This window comes from Dendrobates tinctorius, unplaced genomic scaffold, assembly GCF_039654945.1.
Source record: "Dendrobates tinctorius isolate UK_male_01 unplaced genomic scaffold, ASM3965494v1 ptg000138l, whole genome shotgun sequence".
Classification (NCBI taxonomy): Eukaryota; Metazoa; Chordata; class Amphibia; order Anura; family Dendrobatidae; genus Dendrobates; species Dendrobates tinctorius.
Genome location: NW_027361806.1, coordinates 650,950 through 674,315, shown reverse-complemented (window position 1 = coordinate 674,315; position 23,366 = coordinate 650,950). Strand labels below are relative to the sequence as shown.

The 23,366-nt window shown below is 43.6% G+C and overlaps 1 protein-coding gene across 1 annotated transcript in view; it reads right to left on the bottom strand.

The window, feature by feature from the left end:
• Positions 1–23,138, bottom strand: part of TRABD2B (TraB domain containing 2B) — a 339,205-nt gene extending 316,067 nt beyond the window's left edge. Inside the window, exons 1-2 of the mRNA XM_073544369.1 lie at positions 22,751–23,138; positions 21,256–21,816 (exon numbers count right to left, since the gene is read on the bottom strand). Coding sequence (XP_073400470.1) covers positions 21,256–21,816; positions 22,751–22,861 — 672 coding nt within the window. The 5' untranslated portion in view covers positions 22,862–23,138. The remainder of the gene's footprint in view (positions 1–21,255; positions 21,817–22,750) is intronic.
• Positions 23,139–23,366: the final 228 nt, after the last annotated feature.

Genomic DNA, 23,366 nt, shown 5'->3' with positions numbered 1-23,366 from the left:
ATCCCGTCATAGCTGCCGGACTACTACCACTAATATCCCACATCATCCCATCAGCCAGAGCCACCGGACTACTACTCCTAATATCCCACATCATCCCGTCACAGCTGCCGGACTACTACCCCTAATATCCCACATCATCCTGTCAGCCAGAGCCACCAGACTACTACCACTAATATCCCACATCATCCCATCAGCCAGAGCCACCGGACTACTACCCCTAATATCCCACATTATCCTGTCAGCCAGAGCCACCGGACTACTACCACTAATATCCCACATCATCCTGTCAGCCAGAGCCACCGGACTACTACCACTAATATCCCACATCATCCCATCAGCCAGAGCCAACGGACTACTACCACTAATATCCCACATCATTCCATCAGCCAGAGCCACCAGACTACTACCACTAATATCCCACATCATCCCATCAGCCAGAGCTACCGGACTACTACCCCTAATATCCCACATCATCCCGTCAGCCAGAGCTACCGGACTACTACCACTAATATTCCACATCATCCCATCAGCCAGAGCCACCGGACTACTACTCCTAATATCCCACATCATCCCGTCACAGCTGCCGGACTACTACCCCGAATATCCCACATCATCCCATCAGCCAGAGCCCCTGGACTACTACCCCTAATATCCCACATTATCCCGTCACAGCTGCCGGACTACTACCACTAATATCCCACATCATCCTGTCAGCCAGAGCCACCGGACTACTACCCCTAATATCCCACATCATCCTGTCAGCCAGAGCCACCGGACTACTACCACTAATATCCCACATCATCCCGTCACAGCTGCCGGACTACTACCACTAATATCCCACATCATTCCATCAGCCAGAGCCACCAGACTACTACCCCTAATATCCCACATCATCCTGTCAGCCAGAGCCACCGGACTACTACCCCTAATATCCCACATCATCCCGTCAGCCAGAGCCACCGGACTACTACCCCTAATATCCCACATCATCCCATCAGCCAGAGCCACAGGACTACTACCCCTAATATCCTACATCATCCCGTCAGCCAGAGCCACCGGACTACTACCCCTAATATCCGACATTATCCCGTCAGCCAGAGCTACCGGACTACTACCCCTAATATCCCACATCATCCCATCAGCCAGAGCCACCGGACTACTACCCCTAATATCCTACATCATCCCGTCAGCCAGAGCCACCGGACTACAACCCCTAATATCCGACATTATCCCGTCAGCCAGAGCCACCGGACTACTACCACTAATATCCCACATCATCCCGTTAGCCAGAGCCACCGAAAATACAATGCAGAATTTGTGTTTTTTACGCATCAATTCACCTCCTATTTTTTTTTGTTTTCCAGTACATTATATGGAAAAGAGAATGTTGTAATTTGAAACTACAGCTCATGTTTGTAAAAATCAAGCCCTCGTATGGAAATGTTAACAGAAAGCTCAAAAAATGATTGCTCTTGGAAAAATGGGGTGGAAACGAAATTGCAAAAGCGGAAATTGGCGTCACCCTCCATTTAATGTCTTAAATGTCCTTTTTTTCAACCATTGGACATGTTGCTTGGCATGCATCCTAAATTGCCCTTCGATATATTAGTGGATTAATATGGGCCAATAAATACGGGACATTTTTCTATGGCAGTTTGGGTACCAGACCAATATTTTGGCATCTTTTTAAATAATAAATGGTATTTTTATACTTGACGACAGTCCGGATTTCCTTGGGATATTCCAACAAGCCAAAACATCCCATAAAAGAGGTAGGTATATGCAGACAGATAATCAAAGATGGTTTCTGGTAGTCTTGGGGATATTCCCAGATGGAAGATGGAGGGGCTTACAAACATACTCCCCCACAAAATGTCATGACTACTTACATATAGCACAGAGGATTCATCATTAAAGACTTTCTAAGTTCATAATCTCATATTTTTCCAGAAAAGTGAATGTGTTACACATTAGGTTTATGCATTCATCTGCACAGTATTGTAGAAGGGAACGTTTACCCTGTAATATCAGACTGGTGATTCCCGCGCAGGACAAGTTGGCAAAATCCTTAGCAATTACAGGCCGTGGTCTAGCGTGATGAAATCTGAGGTCTACCATATTAAAAAGGCGCCAAGTCTATGATGGCTCGCTAAACTATGCAGGAGCATTCTCAAGATGGAGCCGATGAGATTTTTTTTTTCTTATCGGAATCAGTAAATGGAAAAATATATAGTTATATTAATAACTATAAAAAGGAAAAAAAAAAGTAAGAAAGGGGAGAAGAATAAAACCTTTGAAATCAAAAGATCTTTTATGATATATGATAGATCAGCCATGTAGCTATATCTTCTCATGTTTAAAGAGGACTTGCCACATGCCATAAATATGTAATAATCAAATTGCCTCTTCAGAGAGGAAGAGGACTTGAACTCTATAGCGCCACCTATTGGTGGTAGCGATCCTGCAAGTCACAATCAACCCTTTAACGAGTTTTGTAATATGATTTAGGATAAAAGTCAAATCAGAATCTCAATTTGCAGACACCGTGTTTCGGGCTATTGGCCCTCATCAGTGCAAAGTATGAGAACTGATTTGGCTAGGTGAGAGGCTCTGGACTGAGAAGAGGCAATTTGCATATTAAATTTCCCAGAGGAGCATTGCACGGCGAATAAGCCTCCTTACCTTGACAAGCCAGAGCTGGCATGTCACTCTCCACAAGAGGAAACCTTACCCCATAAATATGTCACTTTTTTACCGATCATAAAATGCCAATATTCTCCTGAATCTGGTGTTATTTTTCTTTTTTTTTTTAATGTGCCTCTCCATTCCGGAGATATGTTCCCCTCTTCCTTGTATGTAAATTTAGCTTTTACCAGTTTTACAAAATGGGTATGGTCTTCAATGAGACATCCACAGAGAAGAGACTAGAGCTCATATATGCTCCCGGTGTCAGTTATTGTCTCGATGACAGCACTGCAGCCAATCAGTGAGCTCAGTGACTCTGAGATGACGGAATGAGCTGCCACTGAGCTTACTGGTTGGCTGCAGTTAATAACAGGAGACTCAGCGGTGGACCCGGTTAGAATGAGAAAAGCATAGTATTGTTTAGTTTTTTTCAAAACAATCTGCAGCCGGGAGACAGTTTTTTTCCGAAACCAGAAAACTCCTTTAATGTCACTTGCACTAGTTCACACTCCACCTTAGGGTGAGTGCACACGCTGCGGATTCTGCTGTGGAATTTTCCGCGCGGATTTTGCTAAATCCGCAGGTCAAAAGACCTGCGGTTTATCTGCGGATTATCCTGTGGTTTTCACCTGCGGTTTGACACCTGGACAATGGAGTAGGTGTAAAACCGCTGCGGATGCCGCACAAAGAAGTGATATGCTGCAGTTTTGAAACCGCAGCAAATCCGCGCTGAAAATTCCGCACCATGTGCACTGCAGTTTTTGTTTTCCTTTGATTATAATGGTACTGTACACCGCAGCAGAATCCACAGCGTGTGCACACACCCTAAAATTACAAAAAACATTTGTCTGATTGTCAGATGAAAAAATCTAAAAACGCTTCACCTGAGCGGGTGTTTTTTTTCATAAGGCTCCATTCACATGTCCGATAGCACTCGTATGAGAGTATCTGTGGTTTTCATCGATAGCACCCGTACCTGTGATAGTCTATGGGGCAAATTGGTAGTTCAAGTCTATGGGTCCGTGAAAAAAATCGGACAGCACGAGTGCGTTCTGATTTTCACGGACTGTCACCTAGGAGAAGGTGAAGACACTTTTTTTTTATTGTTTCCACATTTGAGAAAAAATGAAGACACTCGGGCCACACTCTGATCAAAGTCTGATCCCAAAACTGTGTCTGTGTGAATGAGGCCTAAGTGGTATAGCCTGTAGTTTGTCGGCCCCAATGCACAAACATCAACGCCCAACTATCAAAGCCATGTCTTTAGGCTATGTGCCCACATATGCAGAAAATTTCTGCATGAAAATGGGTCGCCCTCCCAGGGCTGTGGGGTACTCGGTACCGGGCCGGTATCAGCGGGATGTGTCACAGCAGCAGTGACCCAGACCGTGGCCCTTGGTGCCCAAGTAATAGGAAGATGTGAATGGTGGAATGTAATTAGATGATTAGTTCGTGATGCCACCTGTGGTGTTCGGCAAGGGAGGTGTTAAGCCGACGCTGCAGACAGATCCTCCGGGACAGATGGTGTGGTGCAGCAATGATGTTATAGCCCTCCACAGGCAGGACTGTTGTCCCAGGGCAGTGTAGATGTGTAGACACTTAGATGGTGTAGTGTTTGGCGCAGGGGATGTAGCAGTGCAGGTGGACGGACGCAGGAAGGAATGGAGGACACCAGGTCATGTAGTTCCAAAGCTTTACTCACAGTCTGTAGTGCCCGCTTCTGTGCCGTGTCCTCCGGGTCAGGGACTCAGTCAACCTCCAGGCAAGATGGAATGCTCCCTTCCAACACTCCGCCAACTTATGTGCCTTTTCTGAACGCCTCCTCTATAGCGCCTTTAAGTGTGAAGATCTCCTAGTACTGAGTTACACTGGATTTCCTCCTGTCAGATGTTCCCAAGAACTCTACTTGTATGGCAGACAGCTGTAGCCTGCTTCGGCGACTCTCTACTCCTGAGTCCCGGCTCACTATCCGTGTTGCTGTTGTGCCCTCAAGTCTTAGATGGGAGTAGTGCATTTACAGCCCACTACTCCACCGGTGTCTGCTGCAGAACCATTAGTGCCCATACAACCTCGGGGACCGGGCCCCGGCCTTGCACTTAGAACTTCTAGGCAGGGTTCTTCCTCTAACCCACGTCCTCTGTGTTCCCTTTCACTCCTATATTCCGTACTTGTCTTTCTTTCCTATGGAAGCTCAGGCTTCAGTTCAATGTCTTTCTCCTTCTTTCCTTTCCCGTGCCAGCTGGCTCAGATCACTGAGGCAGCTGCAGCACACCTTCCTCCATCCCTCTTCCAGGGATCTCCTTTCCTCCCTCCTCTCTGAGTGACTTCCTCCCTCAGACTGACCTATAATCCTCAACTTTCCCGCTCTTTTATGTATTCTCAACTCCACCCACCTCCCAGCACGTTTCGTGTTCCAAGCAGGGAGCCACCAAAGGTGCTCTGCTTCTCTCTAAGCAAGGAGCCGCAATGTGGTTTTGCTGAACTACTCTATTGTGTGGGGTGCGAGTGTGGGAGCGTGGTCAGGAGCCTCCAACTTACCTGGATGGTGGGGCACCACACCTTAGGAGAAGGTGCAGTACCTCTGTGGCGACTGAGCCTCAGGGGCACCACAGAAACCAGACTCCTTCCCAGAAAACGCACTTTTTTTCCACGCATTTTTGCTCGTTTTCCACGCATTTTTTGCTCACAAAATGCGTGTTTTTGATGCGTTTTTTCCGCGCGTCCCCAGTCTCATAGAAAATAGCTAAAAACACAGACTTTTCCACAAAATTAATGAGCATGCTGCGGTTTTTACCGCGATGCGTTTTTTTCAAGGAAAAAAGTGCATCAATATGCCCTAAAAGTGCAGAATGCATTAAAATGAATGGGATGCTTCTTTTAAGCGATTTTTAAGCTTTTTTGCCGGTAAAAACGTTTAAAAAATGCAAAAAAAACCCACTTACGTGTGCACACAGCCTGAATGACATTGGTCTTCTCACATGTGACCTTTGGGCCCCTCTAGGCTTCAGGGCCCTTTGTTTGACTTGGACTGCAGCCCCTGCACACACTATAGTTATGCTATTGATAAAGCCATATATTCCTGATTTAAAGCTGGAAGGAAAGTCATTTTTTGTTAATCCTGACATTATCTACTCCCCTTATCTTAAGTAATTATTGATCTGATACTTCAGGCCTTAAAGGCCTCGTCACACATAGCGATCTCGCAAGCGAGATCGCTGTGTGTGACAGCGATCAGCGACCGGCCCCCCTGCCGGTATTGCTGATCGCTGTAGGAAAGCCCAGGACATTTCTTTGGTCGCTGGTCTCCTGCTGGCCAGCACGCATCGCTGCGTGTGAGAGGCGGGAGACCAGCGATCAGCTGGTAACTAACGTACACATTGGGTATCCAAGGGACGCGCGTCCCTTAGAAACCCGATGAGTACGTTAGTTACCAGCGCGCTGATGCAGGGAGCTGGTAACTAATGTACACATCGGGTATCCAAGGGACGCACGTCCCTTGGATACCCGATGTGTGCGTTAGATAGCAGCTCCCTGCATCAGCGCGCTGGTAACTAACGAACACAGCGACGCCACGCGCTGGGCGTCGCTGTGCTGATCGCTGGTGAACCTGTCTGTTTGACAGCTCACCAGCGATCACATAGCGACTTACCAGCGATCCTGACACATTGATATAATTGTCGGGATCGCTGGTGAGTCGTTATGTGTGACGGGGCCTTAAGCCCCTGTCACACACAGCGATCTTGCTAGTGAGATCGCTGCTGAGTCACAAGTTTTGTGATGCAACAGCGATCTCACCAGGGAGATCGCTGTGTGTGACACTTAACAGCGACCAGCCCCCCTGCCGGTTATCGCTGATCGTGCTGGAATGGCCTGGACCTTTTTTTGATCTTCGGTCTCCCACTGGCCAGAACGCATCACTGTGTGTGGCAGGCGGGAAACCAGCGATCAGCGAGCTGGAGCTGGTAAACATCGGGTTTCTAAGCGCTGCACGGCGCTTAGAAACCCGATGTGTACGTTAAATACCAGCGCGCTGGTGCAGGGAGCTGGTAACCAAGGTAAACATCGGGTTTCTAAGTGGCGCACGGCGCTTAGAAACCCGATGTTTACCTTGGTTACCAGCTCCCTGCACCAGCACGCTGGTATCTTAACGTACACTGCGGGTAACTAAGCGACGTGCGTCGCTTGTTACCCGCGTGTCGCTGTCCTGATCGCTCGTGAAGCTGCCTGTTTCGCAGCTCACCAGCGATCATGTAGCGACACACCAGCGATCCTGACAAGTTCACATCGGTGTCGGGATCGCTGGTAAGTCACTATGTGTGACAGGGCCCTTAGTAACATTGGAGAAAAGCAAAATTCAATCAGCTGCGCACAGCAACCAATCAGGTCGCTGCTTTTATTTAAAGATGGGCTTGTGAAAAATGAGAACAGGAATCTGATTGGTTGCTATGGGCAACACTTTCACATCTCCTGCGCATCGGCTTCTGATAAACGTCTCCCATTGTAATTTGCTTCACGTGCCTCGTCGCTCATTGAAACATCAATGTGAAGCTTTGCCATACTCACAACTCTCTCATAGTTGCCAAAAATGTTGGGAAAATTCTGCTATGTCCAAGGTGGAAAAGAGGCAGGATTTATGTAAACCTCATCCAAAAATGGCTGTTCTTGCATAATTTTGGACATTTCTGGGACAGTCCGGGGGGGTGAACTTAGGGTATGTGCACACAATGTCTTTTTCAGGCAGGCGAGCACATAAAATTTTTCAAGGGGAAGAAGCTTTAAAAAAACGCCATCATTTTTTTTACTGAAGCTTTTTCTTTTAGCGCACTTTTTAGGCGTTTTTGACCACCAGCAGTGCTTTTTGTGTGTGTTTTTTCAACTATTTTTGTCCTTATTAGGCTACTTTCACAAAAGCGTTTTTTAATGCAGCGCTTCGTGCGCAATAGAAACGCATGCAAAAAAACGCATCATGCTTTTGCATACATTTGCGTTTTTTCGGCGCATGTGTTTTAACCAGTTTCTAGCCATGTCCATGCGCACGCCTGCGCTCCCATAGTATGAACATGCGAGACTCGGCCGTATTCCTCGCATGTGTGATCCTGGCCTTACAAGTGTTTTCTGCTTCTTGTTCTTTTTTTTTTTTTTTTTTTTACTCTATTCCGCAATGAAACACCTACAAAAATGCTCAAAAAGACACCTGAGTGTTTCCTAAATCCGACTAATGACTTCTATTGTAAAGTACAGAGCGTCTTCAAAGCAGAAAATGCCTGAAGAATGATCGGCTCACAGTTTTTAGCCGCTTGGCGTTTGTGGAAACCTGAAGTGGCTAAAAGACGCATAAAAGACTGAATATATGGACAGCAAGTTGCTCTTACATAGAAATGCATATGTTCATTCTTTTGAGCTTTTTTTTAAGGCGGATTACGGAGCGAACCCACTGAAGAAGACATCTTGTGCACATATCCTTAGGGGTCCCTATTAGCGATGAGCGAACGTGCTGGGATAAGGTGTTATCTGAGCATGCTTGGATCCTAACCGAGTGTGCTCGAAAAATATGTTTGCGTCCCCGCGCCTGTATGTCTCGCGGGTGTTATGCAATCCTTACATATGTTGCAGCTGTCAAATAACTGCAAGATATGCAGGTGCGGGGACTCGAACATATTTTTTGAGCACATAGAAGACACTCGGTTAGCACCTGAGCATGCTCAGATAACATCTGAGGCTGCTTTCACACATCCGGCGTCAGGGGTGCGGCGGCATGCAGCGAAAAGCCATACCGCCGGATCAGGCCTGCAGCGGTGACACCGGATGCAGATGCGGCGCCTTATCCGGTTGGAAAGCATTTAAAGGAGCCGCACCGGGGACGAGAGAGGCAGCGGTATGCGGGGGGGAGAGAGATACACACGCGCTCGCCGGGCACTTGTGGGTTAAACCTCACAGTGTCCGCGCATGCGCTGTTGAAAAAGCCATTCCGGCGCTGCAAAAAAACGTTGCAGGCAACGTTTTTTGCTGACGCCGGACGGCGCAAATTTTACGCTTCCGGCTAAAAACAGAGGCGCCGCATGTCCATCCGGCACGATGTGGCGATCATTAAATTCTATGTGCCAAAACCGGATCCAATCCCGGATCCGGTTTTCACACTTTTCGCCGCATCGTGCCGGATTCAAAAAGCCGCATGTGTGAAAGCAGCCTTATCCGAGCACGCTCACTCATCACTAGTCACTAGTTCCTATCCTACCCTGTAAAATCCAGTGACTTTACTGCATAAGCAATTGACTTGTATGCCGTTCCCTATCATATAAGTTACAGCGAATCTGAAATTGAAGCTTTATTATATATGTAATGCAAACACACACAACATATAAAAACAGATGGTATATTTTCATCCTTCCCGAAAATAGTTTGCAAATTCCAAGACCTCTTGCATATGATTTGCCATCTATTGGTCAGAAGGAGTACTGCACCTGTGTTGATATTTTTTAAACTTTTTCCAGCAAATTTCAATACGTTTTATCTGATTTTTAAAATTCCACAAAACTGTAATTCACTTTAGAAATCCCCTCGGGGTGTTTAGGATAAAAGTTCTATAGTGTATGTTAAAAGGTTTTACATTCTCCCTGCAGGACAGCAAAAAAAAAAAAAAATGATAAAAACGAATAAAAATAATACTACAGTACATGGCGTGTCTGTCCCTTTAACCCCCGAATGCCTTAAATGCATAATAGAGTAATGTAAGGTCACAAATACATTAATGGTGCCAGAGTCAGCTTAAAATGTTATATTTAATTACAACGAGGACTCACAGAATGGATTACTGCCATGACTAAATGATTTTGGCCGGGAAACTGATAAAACTAAAAATATTATGCTAGGAAATTCATTTTGTTGGAGGTGAAGTGAAAAGAATATTGTAGTGTAGGAAACGGCAATAATATAACTTGACACCATTTTTTTGCCTTATTCAAGGAAAAATGATCCTCGCGTATTGTTTTAATATAATGCAACGCTCGGATCAAGAATGAGAAAAAGGGTTCAGATGGGTTTTACGAAGGTCAGCCGTAACATTTCAGTCCAGGTACATTTGGATGCCTCAAATGTTTCTGAGAAAAGCCATGGGCTCTAAGATATAATATTTCTAATTGTGGAGAGTGACAAACCAAGCCTGGCATGTCAGAGTGAGGAGACTTATAAGCCATGCATGCTCCTCTGGGAAATTAAATATTTAAATTGTCTCTTCAGAGAGGACTAGAACTCTAGTGCCACCTACTGGAAGCAGAAATCCTAAAAGTCAATATCGACTCTTTAACAAGCCTTACAATATGACTTAGGATAAAAGCCAAGCTACAATCTCAAATTGCAGACATGGTGTTTGGGGGTGTTGCCCCTCATGAGTGCAAAGTATGAGATCTGATTTGGCTAGGACTGGGGTCTAAGGGGGGCATGCTTGGTTTGTCACTCTTCACAAGGAGAAACGTTACTCCTTAGACCCCACTCCAGAGACTGTCACTTAGCCAAATCAGATCTCATACTTTGCACTGATGAGGGGGGGAACACCACGAAACATGTGTCTGAAAATTGAGACTCTGGTTTGGCTTTTATTCCAACTCGTATTGCAAGGCTCGTTAAAGAGTCAATATTGACTTTTAGGATCGCTGCTACCAATAGGTGGCGCTAGAGTTTTAGTCCTCTTCCTCTATGAAGAGACAATTTGCATTTGAGAAAAGCCATGGGGAAGGGGAAAGTTACAAAGTATTCAGTAACTAATGAAGGAACATATAATGGTATGATACCTTGTAGGAAAAAAAGGGGGAAATGCCCTAAGGTCCATTCACCATGTTCAGGGGACAATTTAAATCAAGTCATGGTGATTCAGAACCTTTATACTATTGTTTGGGTTTTTTAAGAATATATTACACAGTATACTGTATGTTGTATAACCCGGGCTGAGACATAACAATGGGGACCTTCTTCACTTTTGATTTTTCCCCTTCATCTTCCAAGACTTCTTTTTTTTTTTGGTAAAGTTACGTCAGGACTTGTTTTTTGCGCTATGAGCTGTCGTTGCCATCATTACCATTTTGCAGTCCATATGACTTTCTGATCTCTTTTATTCCATTTTATTGGGAGGCAAAGTGACCAAGAAGCCGCGATTCTGCCATTTAATTTATTTTTCTTCACTGAGGCACTCACCGTATGAGATAAATATAATATTTTATTATTTTGAACAGTTATGCATGCGAAGATGCCAAACATTCTCTTTTTTATGTAATTTTTTGTTAGCATTTATTTTTGTTCTGGGAAAAGAGGGGGTCATATGAACTTTACTTTTTTTTTATATTTCTAAATATTTTTTACTTTTTTAATCTATATTTGTTTTTTTTGGTCTCTGCCCGACTGCCATGACAATGCCATCGCCAACTGGAGCAGAGGAGGGGAACAATGGGGATCAAAAGAAGCATCATCTCCCATTTACAACCTCTTATCCCACCCACTGTCATGAAGGACCAAAGAATCTAAAAATTGAAACTGCTCTGATCAGAGCCAGCTACAAGACCAGTAGCCAGCTGTATATAGTATTATTATTATTTATTTTCAGTGCACCATTGATTCCATGGTGCTGTACATGAGAAGGGGATACATACAAAATACACATTAATTAAAATGAACAAACTGACAATGACAGACTGGTACGAAGGTTAGGAAAAAGCTGAGGAGCAAAAAGTGCAATAGGGTCTTACGTATGCAATGATATAGGACAATAAGGTGCAGGGAATTGCTCACCTGGTAAAGTTGTGTATCACACAGCAAGGATCAAGCTTAAATTTGTCAGCTGCTAAAGTTCAACGGGTTAAAAAAACATTGAAATGCCACAAGAGAAACAATGGGTGGGTCATCTGCGCTGCTGATTGCGATCCAAAAGAATGGTCCAGGATACAAAGTAGACTTGATGGCATCTAGTCTACTTTGTGTCCTGGACCATTCAATCGGATCTCCATCGGCAGCATAAACGATCCACCTGTTGTTTCTTTTCTGGCAAATTGGTACAAAGGGGAGAAACTCTGCCCTTGCAGGCTTCCAATCTACAGGATAATGGAGAAGGAGACAGTAGGTTGGGGGTTGTGTGGTGAGGTGGTAGCAAGGTCATTGCAGGCTGTAAATTTTCTTGAAGAGATGAGCTTTCGTGTTCCATCTGAAAGTTCTGAATGTGTTGGATAATCAGACGTGTTGGGGCACAGAATTCCAGAGAAAAGAGGCATACATGGGAGAAGTCTAAGTGTTGATTGGGTGAGGAACATACAAGTGCGAAGAAGACAAGGAGGTCTTGGGAGGAACAGAAATTACTAGTGGGAAGTTATCCAGAGATTACTTTGGCGATATATGGAGGAGGCAGATTGTGGATGGATGGCTTTATAGATCAGTGTAGTAGTTTGAACTGGATACACTGGGGATACACTGGGGAACTGTAAACCAGTGAATGGATTTCTAGAAGGTAGAAGAGGAGGAGTAGTGAGGGGAGAGGTTGATTAGTCTGGCAGTGGAGTTAAGGACGGGCAGGGCAGAGTCAAGGGTTAGTCCGAGTTAACGGACTTCCGGTAGAGGGGAAAGCGTGATGTGAGGATCTATATGTCAGGTAGGGGAGTTAGGTGAGATGGAGGAAAAATGATGAGTTCATATCCATATTGAGCATTAGGAAGCCTGATGGGAAGAAGGAGGATATGCCTGATAGACATTCTGGGATTCTGGTCAGCCAAGAGGTATGGACCAGAGAGGCAGATCTGAGTGTCATCAGTGTATAGATGGCACTGGAAGCCTTGGGAATTTATCAGTTGTCCCAGGCCAAATGTATAGATAGAGAAGAGAAGGGATCCCAGGACAGACAATAATATAATACTTTATTATCTTATCAGAGAATGCTACTTAACACTAATTGCTGAACACAGTAGGGCTACTGATCTCCATTAACAAGATCTGATAAATATTCAAGGAACCAATCATTAACCATTTGGGGTCCTAATCAAGTTTAGACATCTGCAATGTAGATACTGATGAGCAGCAAAAAGGAAAATAATCTGTACTGAATGCCCCTAAATAGCTCATGTAAATGACCAATAACCCAGTCACAGTGGGTGGGAGTTTCAGTTACTTTAGCTGCAAGGGTTATTGAGTAGATGCCTTTGATCTTAAGGTTCCCCTATTCTTCCTTAAAACACAATTCGCACCTTGGCAATCCTATTAGTGTCTCAATCAAGGATTGATGTCATTAGTGCCTTGAAGAAAAAGGAAGAGTCAATTTTTGAAGGCCAGTTTGGAAGCCATCTGCCAACAGTTTATTGGCCCTGGCACACACTATTAACTATGGCATAAAATCAAAAGATTATGCTTCTCTGAATCTTTAAGGGTCCCGTTACACATAGCGATGCTCCAGCGATCCCGACAAAGATACGACCTGGTAAGGATCACTGGTACGTCGCTACATGGTCGCTAGTAAGCAGTCAAACAGGCAGATCTATTCAGCAATGCAGCAACGATCCGGCGATCCGTATATCAACCTCGGCGGTCATTGGGACCTTGTCACACAGCAGCAGCTATTCTGACGACTCACGCCTGCGTCCCTGAGTTCTGCATCGCCAACGAGGTCGCTCATTGGGGTCAAACACAGCAATGAATGCTGGCAGCGGGACGCCATTGATCAAAAAATGGCCCAGGACATTCAAGCACGATCAGCGATATCCAGTGGGGGGGGGGGGGGCGGTCGCCGCTATGTGTCACACGTAGCGAGATCGCTGGAGAGGTCACTGTTGCGTCACAAAACCTGTGACGTTTCAGCGATCTCGCTAACGATCTCATTATGTGAGACGGGGGGCTTAAGTGTCTCATGAGATAAAGGACTCTAGAGGTGTGTGGCAGTCATTTATCTTATATCCTACGTCTATATTTATGTAGAGCGCTGGCAGACCCCAAGCATCTCACTTTGCCACATGAGACATGTTCTTCAGAATCATGGCTAGGCTTTTCTTCACCATTGGCAAGGATTCTAGCAGTGACATTCCTCTAGGGGTGCAGAAGTAGCATTTCACCATAGCTCTGGTATCTAAAGGAGCCCAAATGTCCATCCGCAACATTGGAAGGCATAAATATTATAATTATAGAATGTTAGAGTTGGAAGGGACCTCCAGGGTCATCATGTCCAACCCGCTGCTCAATGCAGTATTCATTAACTAAACCATCTCAGACAGATGTCTGTCCAGCCTCTGTTTGAAGACTTCCATTGAAGGAGAACTCATCACCTCTCGTGGCAGCCTGTTCCACTCATTGATCACCCTCACTGTCAAAACGTTTTTCTAATATCTAATCTGTATCTTCTCCCTTTCAGTTTCTTCCCATTGCTTCTTGTGTTTCCATGTGCAAATGGGAATGATGATCCTTCTACACTGTGACAGCCCTTCCGATATTTGTAGACAGCTATATAGTCTCCTCTTAGCCTTTTATTTTGCAAGCTAAACATTCCCAGATCCTTTAACCGCTCCTCGTAGGACATACTTTGCAGTTCACTCACCATCCTGGTAGCTCTTCTCTGAAATTGCTCCATTAGCATCATACATGATGGGTGCTCCTCATCCTGTTATGTATCTTGCATTGGGGCCCTAGACTTTCTAATAACGTCTCTGCACACTGACATCTATCATAGCTCCTGTACGCCAATGAAACACTTGTAATAGAAACCCCCTCCAGCTGCACATCCAAATTTAACCTATGTGACCCCCCCTACGAACCTATCAATTACAGTAAATGACTGCCCACTCTCCCCAGTCCCACAAGCTCGCTGCCTCGGAGTAATCCTTGATGCTGATCTCTCCTTCAAACCACATATCCAAACCCTTTCCACTTCCTGCCGACTTCAACTCAAAAATATTTCACGCATCCGTTCATTCCTCACCCAAGAATCTGCAAAAACCCTAGTCCATGCCCTCATCATCTCTCGCCTTGACTACTGCAACCTCATGCTCTGCGGCCTCCCCTCAAACACTCTCGCACCCCTCCAATCTATTCTAAACTCTGCTGCCCGACTAATCCACCTGTCCCCCCGCTATTCCCCAGCTTCTCCCCTCTGTCAATCCCTTCACTGGCTCCCAATTGCCCAGAGACTCCATTACAAAACCCTAACCATGACATACAAAGCCATCCACAACTTGTCTCCTCCATACATCTGTGACCTCGTCTCCCGGTACTTTCCTGCACGCAACCTCCGATCCTCACAAGATCTCCTTCTCTACTCCCCTCTTATCTCCTCTTCCCACAATCGCATACAAGATTTCTCTCGCGCATCACCCCTACTCTGGAACTCTCTACCACAACATATCAGACTCTCACCTACCATCGAAACCTTCAAAAAGAGCCTGAAGACCCACCTCTTCCGACAAGCCTATAACCTGCAGTAACCACCGATCGACCAAACCGCTGCACGACCAGCTCTACCCTCGCCTACTGTATTATCACCCATCCCTTGAAGATTGTGAGCCCTCGCGGGCAGGGTCCTCTCTCCTCCTGTACCAGTTATGACTTGTATTGTTTAAGATTATTGTACTTGTTTTTATGTATACCCCCTCACATGTAAAGCGCCATGGAATAAATGGCGCTATAACAATAAATAATAATAATAATAATAATTTAGCTCACTTAGCAGCACCCATTCTTTTAAATGCTTTTTAAAAGGTGAGTAGCCATAAAAATGGCTTTAATTACAGCTTACAAGGGGTTGTTATACTGTAGAGTTTGGACATCCAATTTGTCCATTTATGCAAAACATACATCACCTCTTTATCAACAGGAATATTCGACAATCTAATGTGTATGGTGGCCTCCTGATTCTCCACCTACAGATGATGTTGGGGGAGAGAAGAATCAGCAATGTTAAATTACAAAGCCAGTCTTCTTGTTTCCTTAGAAGATTGGCCAGAATGTAGCAACATCTTCTTCCGGTCTCCCATTATAAATATATGCATGCTCTGTTTAACTGAGTGTACATGTATAGGTGGAAAAATATTCAGAATTGAGAGTCCTCAGTGGTTGATACCTTTTTTCTGTGTACTGGCTAACACGGTACAAAGATATACATCTTTCATGTATAGGTGGTGTCTAGTAGAGATATGTCCTGGCAGAACGAGCATTTTCGTGTCAGCTATGTAAGGTATTCGACCACTTAAAGGGGTTTTCCGAGACTTATATACTTTTGACCTAGTCTCAGGACGAGGGATCAGTCATTAATTTGAGATCAGTTGGGTCTGACACCCGGCGTCCCAACCAATCAGATAATATCTGCTCTGTCAGCTGCCGGATATAAGTAACGTATAGATCGGAACACAACAGCTGATCAGTTGGGGTGTCGGGTGTTGGACCTCCACCAATCTGATATTGATTACCTGTATGTAAGTCCTGGACAACGACTTTAACTGTTGAGTATGCTGGAGCCTTCGCTTCGCCATGTTTGTCTTATTCTTCCGACCATGGTTTCCTAACATCATGGTCGGAAGAATAGAAGGAACATGGTGAAGAGGAAGACCGGCAACCTGATGGCTTGATACAATCAAGATAATGGTGGAGAAGACCCTGGTGGACCTATCTAGCCTTGCACACGATCGATCGTCCTACAGAGCGTTCATCCATCAACACGCCATGGCTCGAGATCGAGCTGAAGACCGTTAAGAATAATAATTATTAACCAACTATCAGGGTCACCTAGATGCCAGAATACTAGGATATTTCTCCAAAAAATGCACAAGTGATTCCATCTTTACTAGAGCAATTCCAAAGGGCTGCGAACATTTTACTAGAAAGGAATGTTCTAATGATATTATATACACAGATGAGCGTACTTGACCTGCCAGTCAAAGTCACCGGGAACCAAAGGGCCAATCACAAGCGGTTATGACAGCACGGCCATTATTATAATTGGCGTGTGGATGCCGGATAAGTAATCGCCCCTCTGATCACTATTACCAACATCCAGACAGGTGGTGTCAAATAACATTGGTTTTCTGCCAGTTGTGTTTTTCTTTGGCCGTGACAAGAGTTTGTGACCTTAACGAGAAAATTGTCCTTGCAACGTCTGCGCGGATCAAATATTGCGAGCGATTATGTGACACCACGAAATTAAAAAAAAAAAGTATGACGCTCTTTCTTCTTGGGTTATTTGCAAATAATAAAACGGCAGCGGCTTTGGATTAAAAATATGCCATCAACCTCTGCTCTTCAATACATTTCTTTCCTGGAAACACCTTAATAATATATTAGAGAATTCCATAAATAACTACTTTATATAGTTATATACTGCCCTGTTAAATAAGGTAGAAGCATAAGAATTGCTGGATGTTAGAGGGGGGTCCATAGACTTTTTTTTTCATTAAAACTTTTGCTGTTTGACTAGTATTGCCACTGTACTGAACTATCTAATGCTGGCTGCAGAATGAGTTAACTGAGACTCCAACGGTGAGCTCGTTCTGACGAGAAAGTTTATAAACAGAGATGAGTTCATTTAATTTGGGCAGATTGGATCAATTCAGGGGGTAAATTCAATTCTCATTGAATATATTTGAAAATTGTAAAACTAATCTTCTGGAAAGGTGTTAAAAAAAATCTCACATTCACCTCTCCCCGGCTGCCCGTGTACCTGTGTCACTCATGCCAGTTCTCTGATTGGCTCCTCTGTCTCCTCTCTCCTGTCTTTATCTTCGATCACTTCCAGCCGGGTATTTTGACGTCTTGGGGTTGCAAAGCACGGAATGGACGTTAACGATGTGCATCACGTGACACGCGGTCATGTTGAAGTTGATGTATGACATTGGTGTGTGTCTCGCCCCAGGTGAAATTGTGGGACCCACTAAATGGAACGCGGAGACCCATCCGGACATGGCCAGAGGTCCAGGATGGAGCTAGAGCTGATTGGAGGGTTGGGGTTGGGAAGGGCTGAAGATGATGAGATGTGATGCACAAAAATGGCAAAACAACAATTGAATCGTAAAAAAAAAAAAAAATTGTAACAAATACAAAAAATGTTGGAAACAAAAGAGCCTGTAAAAGACAAACAGTGGAAGATTACAAATGAAACCCAATTGCAAAAATGATTTTCAGCCCCAAATACATGCATTAAAGTAAAAAAAATAAAAGTGTCTCCAAAAGTAGACAATCCCTTTAAATCTACTTGTTTGCAAAGATAACTCAAAAAAGGGACAAATTTTGAAAAAAAGAAGGAATTATCCCCCTAGAGGGAAACCGTCCTCTCCGAAATGAAGGATTGTAGGAAAAAATGAGTACAGTAATGCCGAAAATGTCAGTGCTATATAATTAATAGGTCATAGATGCCTGACTAATAAAGAGCGACAGATGGCTGCATGCTGCCCCCCCTAGCTATCGTTTGCCCCCCATTGCCGTAGCTTTATGAAATATGCTGGGCAGTGTTTCTGTGTTTGCAGCTTGTCTGCTGGTGACAGAGAGTTTGTAAACTTGTCTGCGGGTGAGAATTATTGTTGGAGCCCAGATGTATATTGGATCCAGCGCGTGTAGGCCGGGGAGAAACATACAACCCGCCGAGCGCCCCATACTAACACATTGCACCCAAGGGACTGGGAAAACTCGGAATTTGTGAGCATCAAAGATGTATAAAGTCAAAGGCGAAAACCACAACAAATGTCTGCAAACATCACAACATGCAGAAATACGCCCCCCCTACATCCAAACCACATCCAGTTACTAGCCAAGAAAGATGGGTGACGCCGCTTAGGATTGCTGCACTAACTGCCATATTGAGGGTAACCCAGCTTTCCCAGAAACATGTAGAACTGAGGAAAGGTCAAAAAGAACAGAACTCTAGGATTTACAGGTAATCAACACAGCAAAAAAATCCAAACATTAATCCGACACCTGACCGTCCTGAAATATCTGGAGCCCATCAGAGAACCGATGACAAATTGATTCAAGTGTCACAATAATCCTATCTATCTATCTATCTATCTATCTATCTATCTATCTATCTATCTATCTATTATCTATCAATCAATCTATCTATATATCAAATCTATCTGTTATCTATCTATCAGCTATCTATCTATCTATCATCTATCTATTATCTATCTATTATCTATCTATCATCTATCTATCTATCTATCTATCTATTATCTTTATATCTATCTGTTATCTATTTATCATCTATCTGTTATCTATCTATCTATCTATCTATTATCTATCTATCATCTATCTATCTGTTATCTATCTATCTATCTATCTATCTATCATCTATCTATCTATCTATCTATCTATCTATCATCTATCTATCATCAATCTATCCATCTATCTATCTAAATAGAAAAAACAGATAGCAGCACAAACTTGAGCAGATTTTGGGTGCAATAGTCCTGAATAATGCGGTTGTCCAACGCAAAAATATAAATAGAAAAAAACCAGGCAGCACTCCAGTTAAAGGGAATATTGTGGACTTTAATCCAGCGCCAAGTGGTGCAACGTTTCGACCTCACAGCACGGTCTTTGTCAAGCTGCCTGTTTTTTTTCTATTTATCTATCTATCATATATCTTATCTATTATCTATCTATCAATCATCTATTATCTATGTCATATCTATCGCTTTATCTATTTATCTATCTATCTATTATCTATCTGCCTATCATCTATCAACTATCTTTGCATAGCTATCAGTCTGATTTTACATTCCTTTCATTTTTTTCCTCTTTCTTTCTTTCTTTCTTTCTTCCTTCCTTCCTTTCTTTCTCTTTCCTTCCTTCCTTTCTCTTTCTTTCCTTCCTTTCTCATTCCTTCCCTCATTCTGCCTTCTGTCTTTTCCTTACCTCTTTCACCCACTCATAGCTTCATGTATACATGCAGACATCTCCATCATTTCACACTATGACATTACTGTCCCCACTTGGAGCAGAAGCCTCTCCTGCCCTACATAATGTCATGTGTTCTGCTACTGTATATGTCAATATTAAATCTCCTTAATAAACAAAGGGAGTGAATCTGACGTCTACTTAGGCTGCTGCAATTTCTGACAATTTGAAAAAATGTTAATATAACATTGGAGAAAGCAATCAGACCTCTGACAAGGAAACCTGGGAGTGGTTGTCCATAGTAATTAGATATCTAAAAGCCGACCTAATACCTAATACCTAATTAGTTGCTTTTTCCATCGGAGCAGGTCTAACAAATCTCCCGCATTGTGCATTATAGCAATTTATAACTATTATTACATTCTATCTTGGATGCTTAAAATTACACAACCTCATTAGCATCTTTGGGCCGGAGTATTATTCATGGGGTAGACTAGGAGGACATCACAATTTCAACATTTCAGAAAAAAAACTGATCTTAACATGTGAAGCTGATGAGGAGATGCCGGGATCAGCGCTGATAACCCCAAGAATGGACAGCCATTCCTCATTGGTAGCAAAGGTATAAATGAAAAATAGAAGCTTCTTGCTAATGAGAATTCCCATTCATGAGCAATGATAAAAGCCAGATTGCTGAAAAATGTGAGTATTGTGTCCCCCGTGATCAGGCCTGGGCGTTGTTCTATTTTTTTCTTGGCCGCGGTGGACTCCCATCATTGCCAATACCGCGCAGCGCTGGACATCGGGGCTGTAATAACGAGCTGCTAATTCCTTGTTACGGCTCCAGTGTCGGCAACTTTTACAAGCTTTGGACACCATTAGAAAGTTACTGTGGATTTTCTTTAGAGGTTTATAAAGTGTTTCTGTCAGTTTTACTAGAGATTGGGATAAGCTCCGTTATCTGGCCAGTGCCATCGCTCGCAATTGAAATGTCACATCCAGTCCCAAGTCGGTGACCATATGATGGACATTACATCCAAGCTGTAGCTGATCGAAACTTGCCCACAAGTCCAGCGAGGTGGCCCGATCATGTTAGGGGTTAACCCTTTTACAAGAGCGCAAATAAACGAGCACAGCTCCAATGCATCAACATGGATCATCTATGCCGGCAAATGCTTCCTTCGGAGGCCACCGTCTAATATTGGGTGGCCTACGTTCTCCTAGTGAACAGGTTTTGAGGGCTTTGCCACCAACGCATGGTCCTCTCTAACCATTGGGAATGGCTTATTAAAAGACCTTGTGTGCTCCTTAATTTAGGGGTCAACTTATTACCGTGGAATATATCACGTCAAAAGCCAACGTAGCACCTGATAAGTAACTTATGTTCCCCTTAAGCCTGAGCATAAACATAAGCATTTATGGATGGCATCGGTTCCCATTTTTCATGATAGTTTTGAAAATGAAAATTATAAAATTCTCCAAACTTGTGCCAAAATTTGCAACTTTTACGATCTCTCACCACTTTTGAAAAGTGAGAATTAAAGTAAAATTATGGTGTAAATTTCAGTGCTTTTTGAATGTCCCTAATTAGGTAATTAAAGGACATTGTGCCATCACTTCAAGCTATTGTCTTTCTTCTACAGTAACCTAAGACACCCTATGTGGGGCAATGTGCCTTATGTCTCCGTGATATTTGTAACATTGTCAATTTATGTAATAAACTTGGGGTCTTACCTGGGACAGGTTCAGCCTGTTAAGGGGATGGCATTGCTCCTCTACCCTTTCCACCGCTCCAGTTTTCTTCCGCATCCTGTCAGCCTCTTGGGCCATATATAAATCCAGAACTGGGACACCCCGAGACCTAATGTCAGACTCTGTTAAAGAGTTCACCATAAGCATCACCCATACAGGTCTCTTCCTCTCCCAGTTACCAGCGATGGCATTAAAAAGGTAATCAGCGTAGAGACCTTTGCCCCTCTGATCTGGAGTCATCCAGTGAGGCATCATTAACTTGACATATTCCAAGTGCCTCTTAAGTCTCCTATATAAATCCTTGGGCAGAACATCCTGGAGATTTTCCCCCTGTGGCAACATTTGACAGCTGGCCAGAGCTGAGATGGTATAAGGATCTGTAAGGTCCAGCTCAAAGTAGACATTGCTACTATCCTGAAATGCTTTCTTAGAGTTCTGGGGTATAAAATCCCATACTCGGGTATACGGCACATGTATAGTTCCAAAGAGGAAAGCAGGTGGATTCCTCTTGATGGTCCATAAGAAAGAATTCAGTTCTTCTTGCTAAAAAAAATAAAAAACAAAAAGGAGAACATGAAACCAAGGTTTGTCAAAGTTTAAATAAAAAGTTATGAACTTTCCAAAAAGTTTTTGAAAGTTTGTAGAATAACATTGCGTACTTTCCGAAAAGTTTTTCAAAGTTCTAAAGTAGAAGGTTCCTGCATCTTACTATCTCCAGAAGAAAGATCTCAGAGGATATAATTCTGCTAAATAAGTTTTATCATCAGGTCAGATTAGATGACACATGTTAATATCCTATCAATCTTCAAAAAAAGACATCTCCCCAGAAAGCAGCATCTTGTCCACCGGTCATTCCCAGTTCAGAGACATCATGCGGTGTACAAATAATGGACTGAGCAGATTCCGATAAATAGGATTTGAATCAAAGCTTTCTTTTTACCCTGCCCCCCCTGACTGATGAGTTCCTATAGTCATTACCACACATACTAACCAATTACTTTTTTCATTCTTGATAAGACTTATGTCGTATAATCGGTCATTGTGAATACCATAGATTAAAATTGATTATTTTAGGAATTTTCCAAATTGCATCTAGGAAAAAAAAGTAATATATAGAAATGGCGTAATCTTAAAACAAAGTTTATATCTGGTTACTTTTTCCTTCCTGATGAGACAGTTGTATTTCCATTTACTGACTGTAAATGATATTGATAATAATTACAATTTCCAGTAATTATAATACTTTGGGAGAACTTCAAGAGTGACAATACGATCGTTCATCCATCAAATCGCCATGGCTCGAGATTGAGCCGAAGGTCGTTAAATAAAAATAACTTTGGGGACCTTTCAAAATGAGGCACACAAATATATACGGTATATATATACGTTTGCAAACACAACTAAGCATAGTCACGCAAACAATCATCCTACTAAGCAAAAGAGCTTACAATCTAAACAGCACGTGAAATCTACTTACCGACTTGGGCAGTCCACACTGACCGGTATCCATCGGAAGTCGCCTGCACAAGACCTCCTGTAACAAAAGAGCGCACACTACAAAGTATAGGATGCCAGTCCAGGTCCACATGGTTCTTCCTGTAAAGTGACAACTTCAGAAACCTTCTTTTCACATTGAACAAGTGCAAAGAAGTTCTTATTGGCAGCTGCCTGCAAGAATCTCCAGTGGTCTCATAGAAAGGGATGGGGTGGCAGGGCTCTGCAGGGCTCCTCCATGCTCCTCCTGGCTGTAAGGAGGTTGTGTGGAGGGTTTTGCCAGGGTGACAGGGTGCTGATGGGGGCAAGGGGTGAGCTGGGTGCTGCTATTTGAAGAGGCACATGAAGGCAGACCCTGCTCTGCATGTCAGTATCACACTCTGTAACAGCTGGGAAGTTACTGAGAGTCCCATCCTAAACTTCTTGTCAGTGTACTCCTCCCACTAGAGGGTGCAGCCACACAGTTCTCCCCACCCCAAAAACAAAAAAAGTCCAGCACGAGAGACATTCGCCAACAGTTCGCGATCTCATCTCCGAATGGGACACACGACTCCGATGACAACGCCAAAGCCGAGCCACAATTATGTCATTAACTTTTA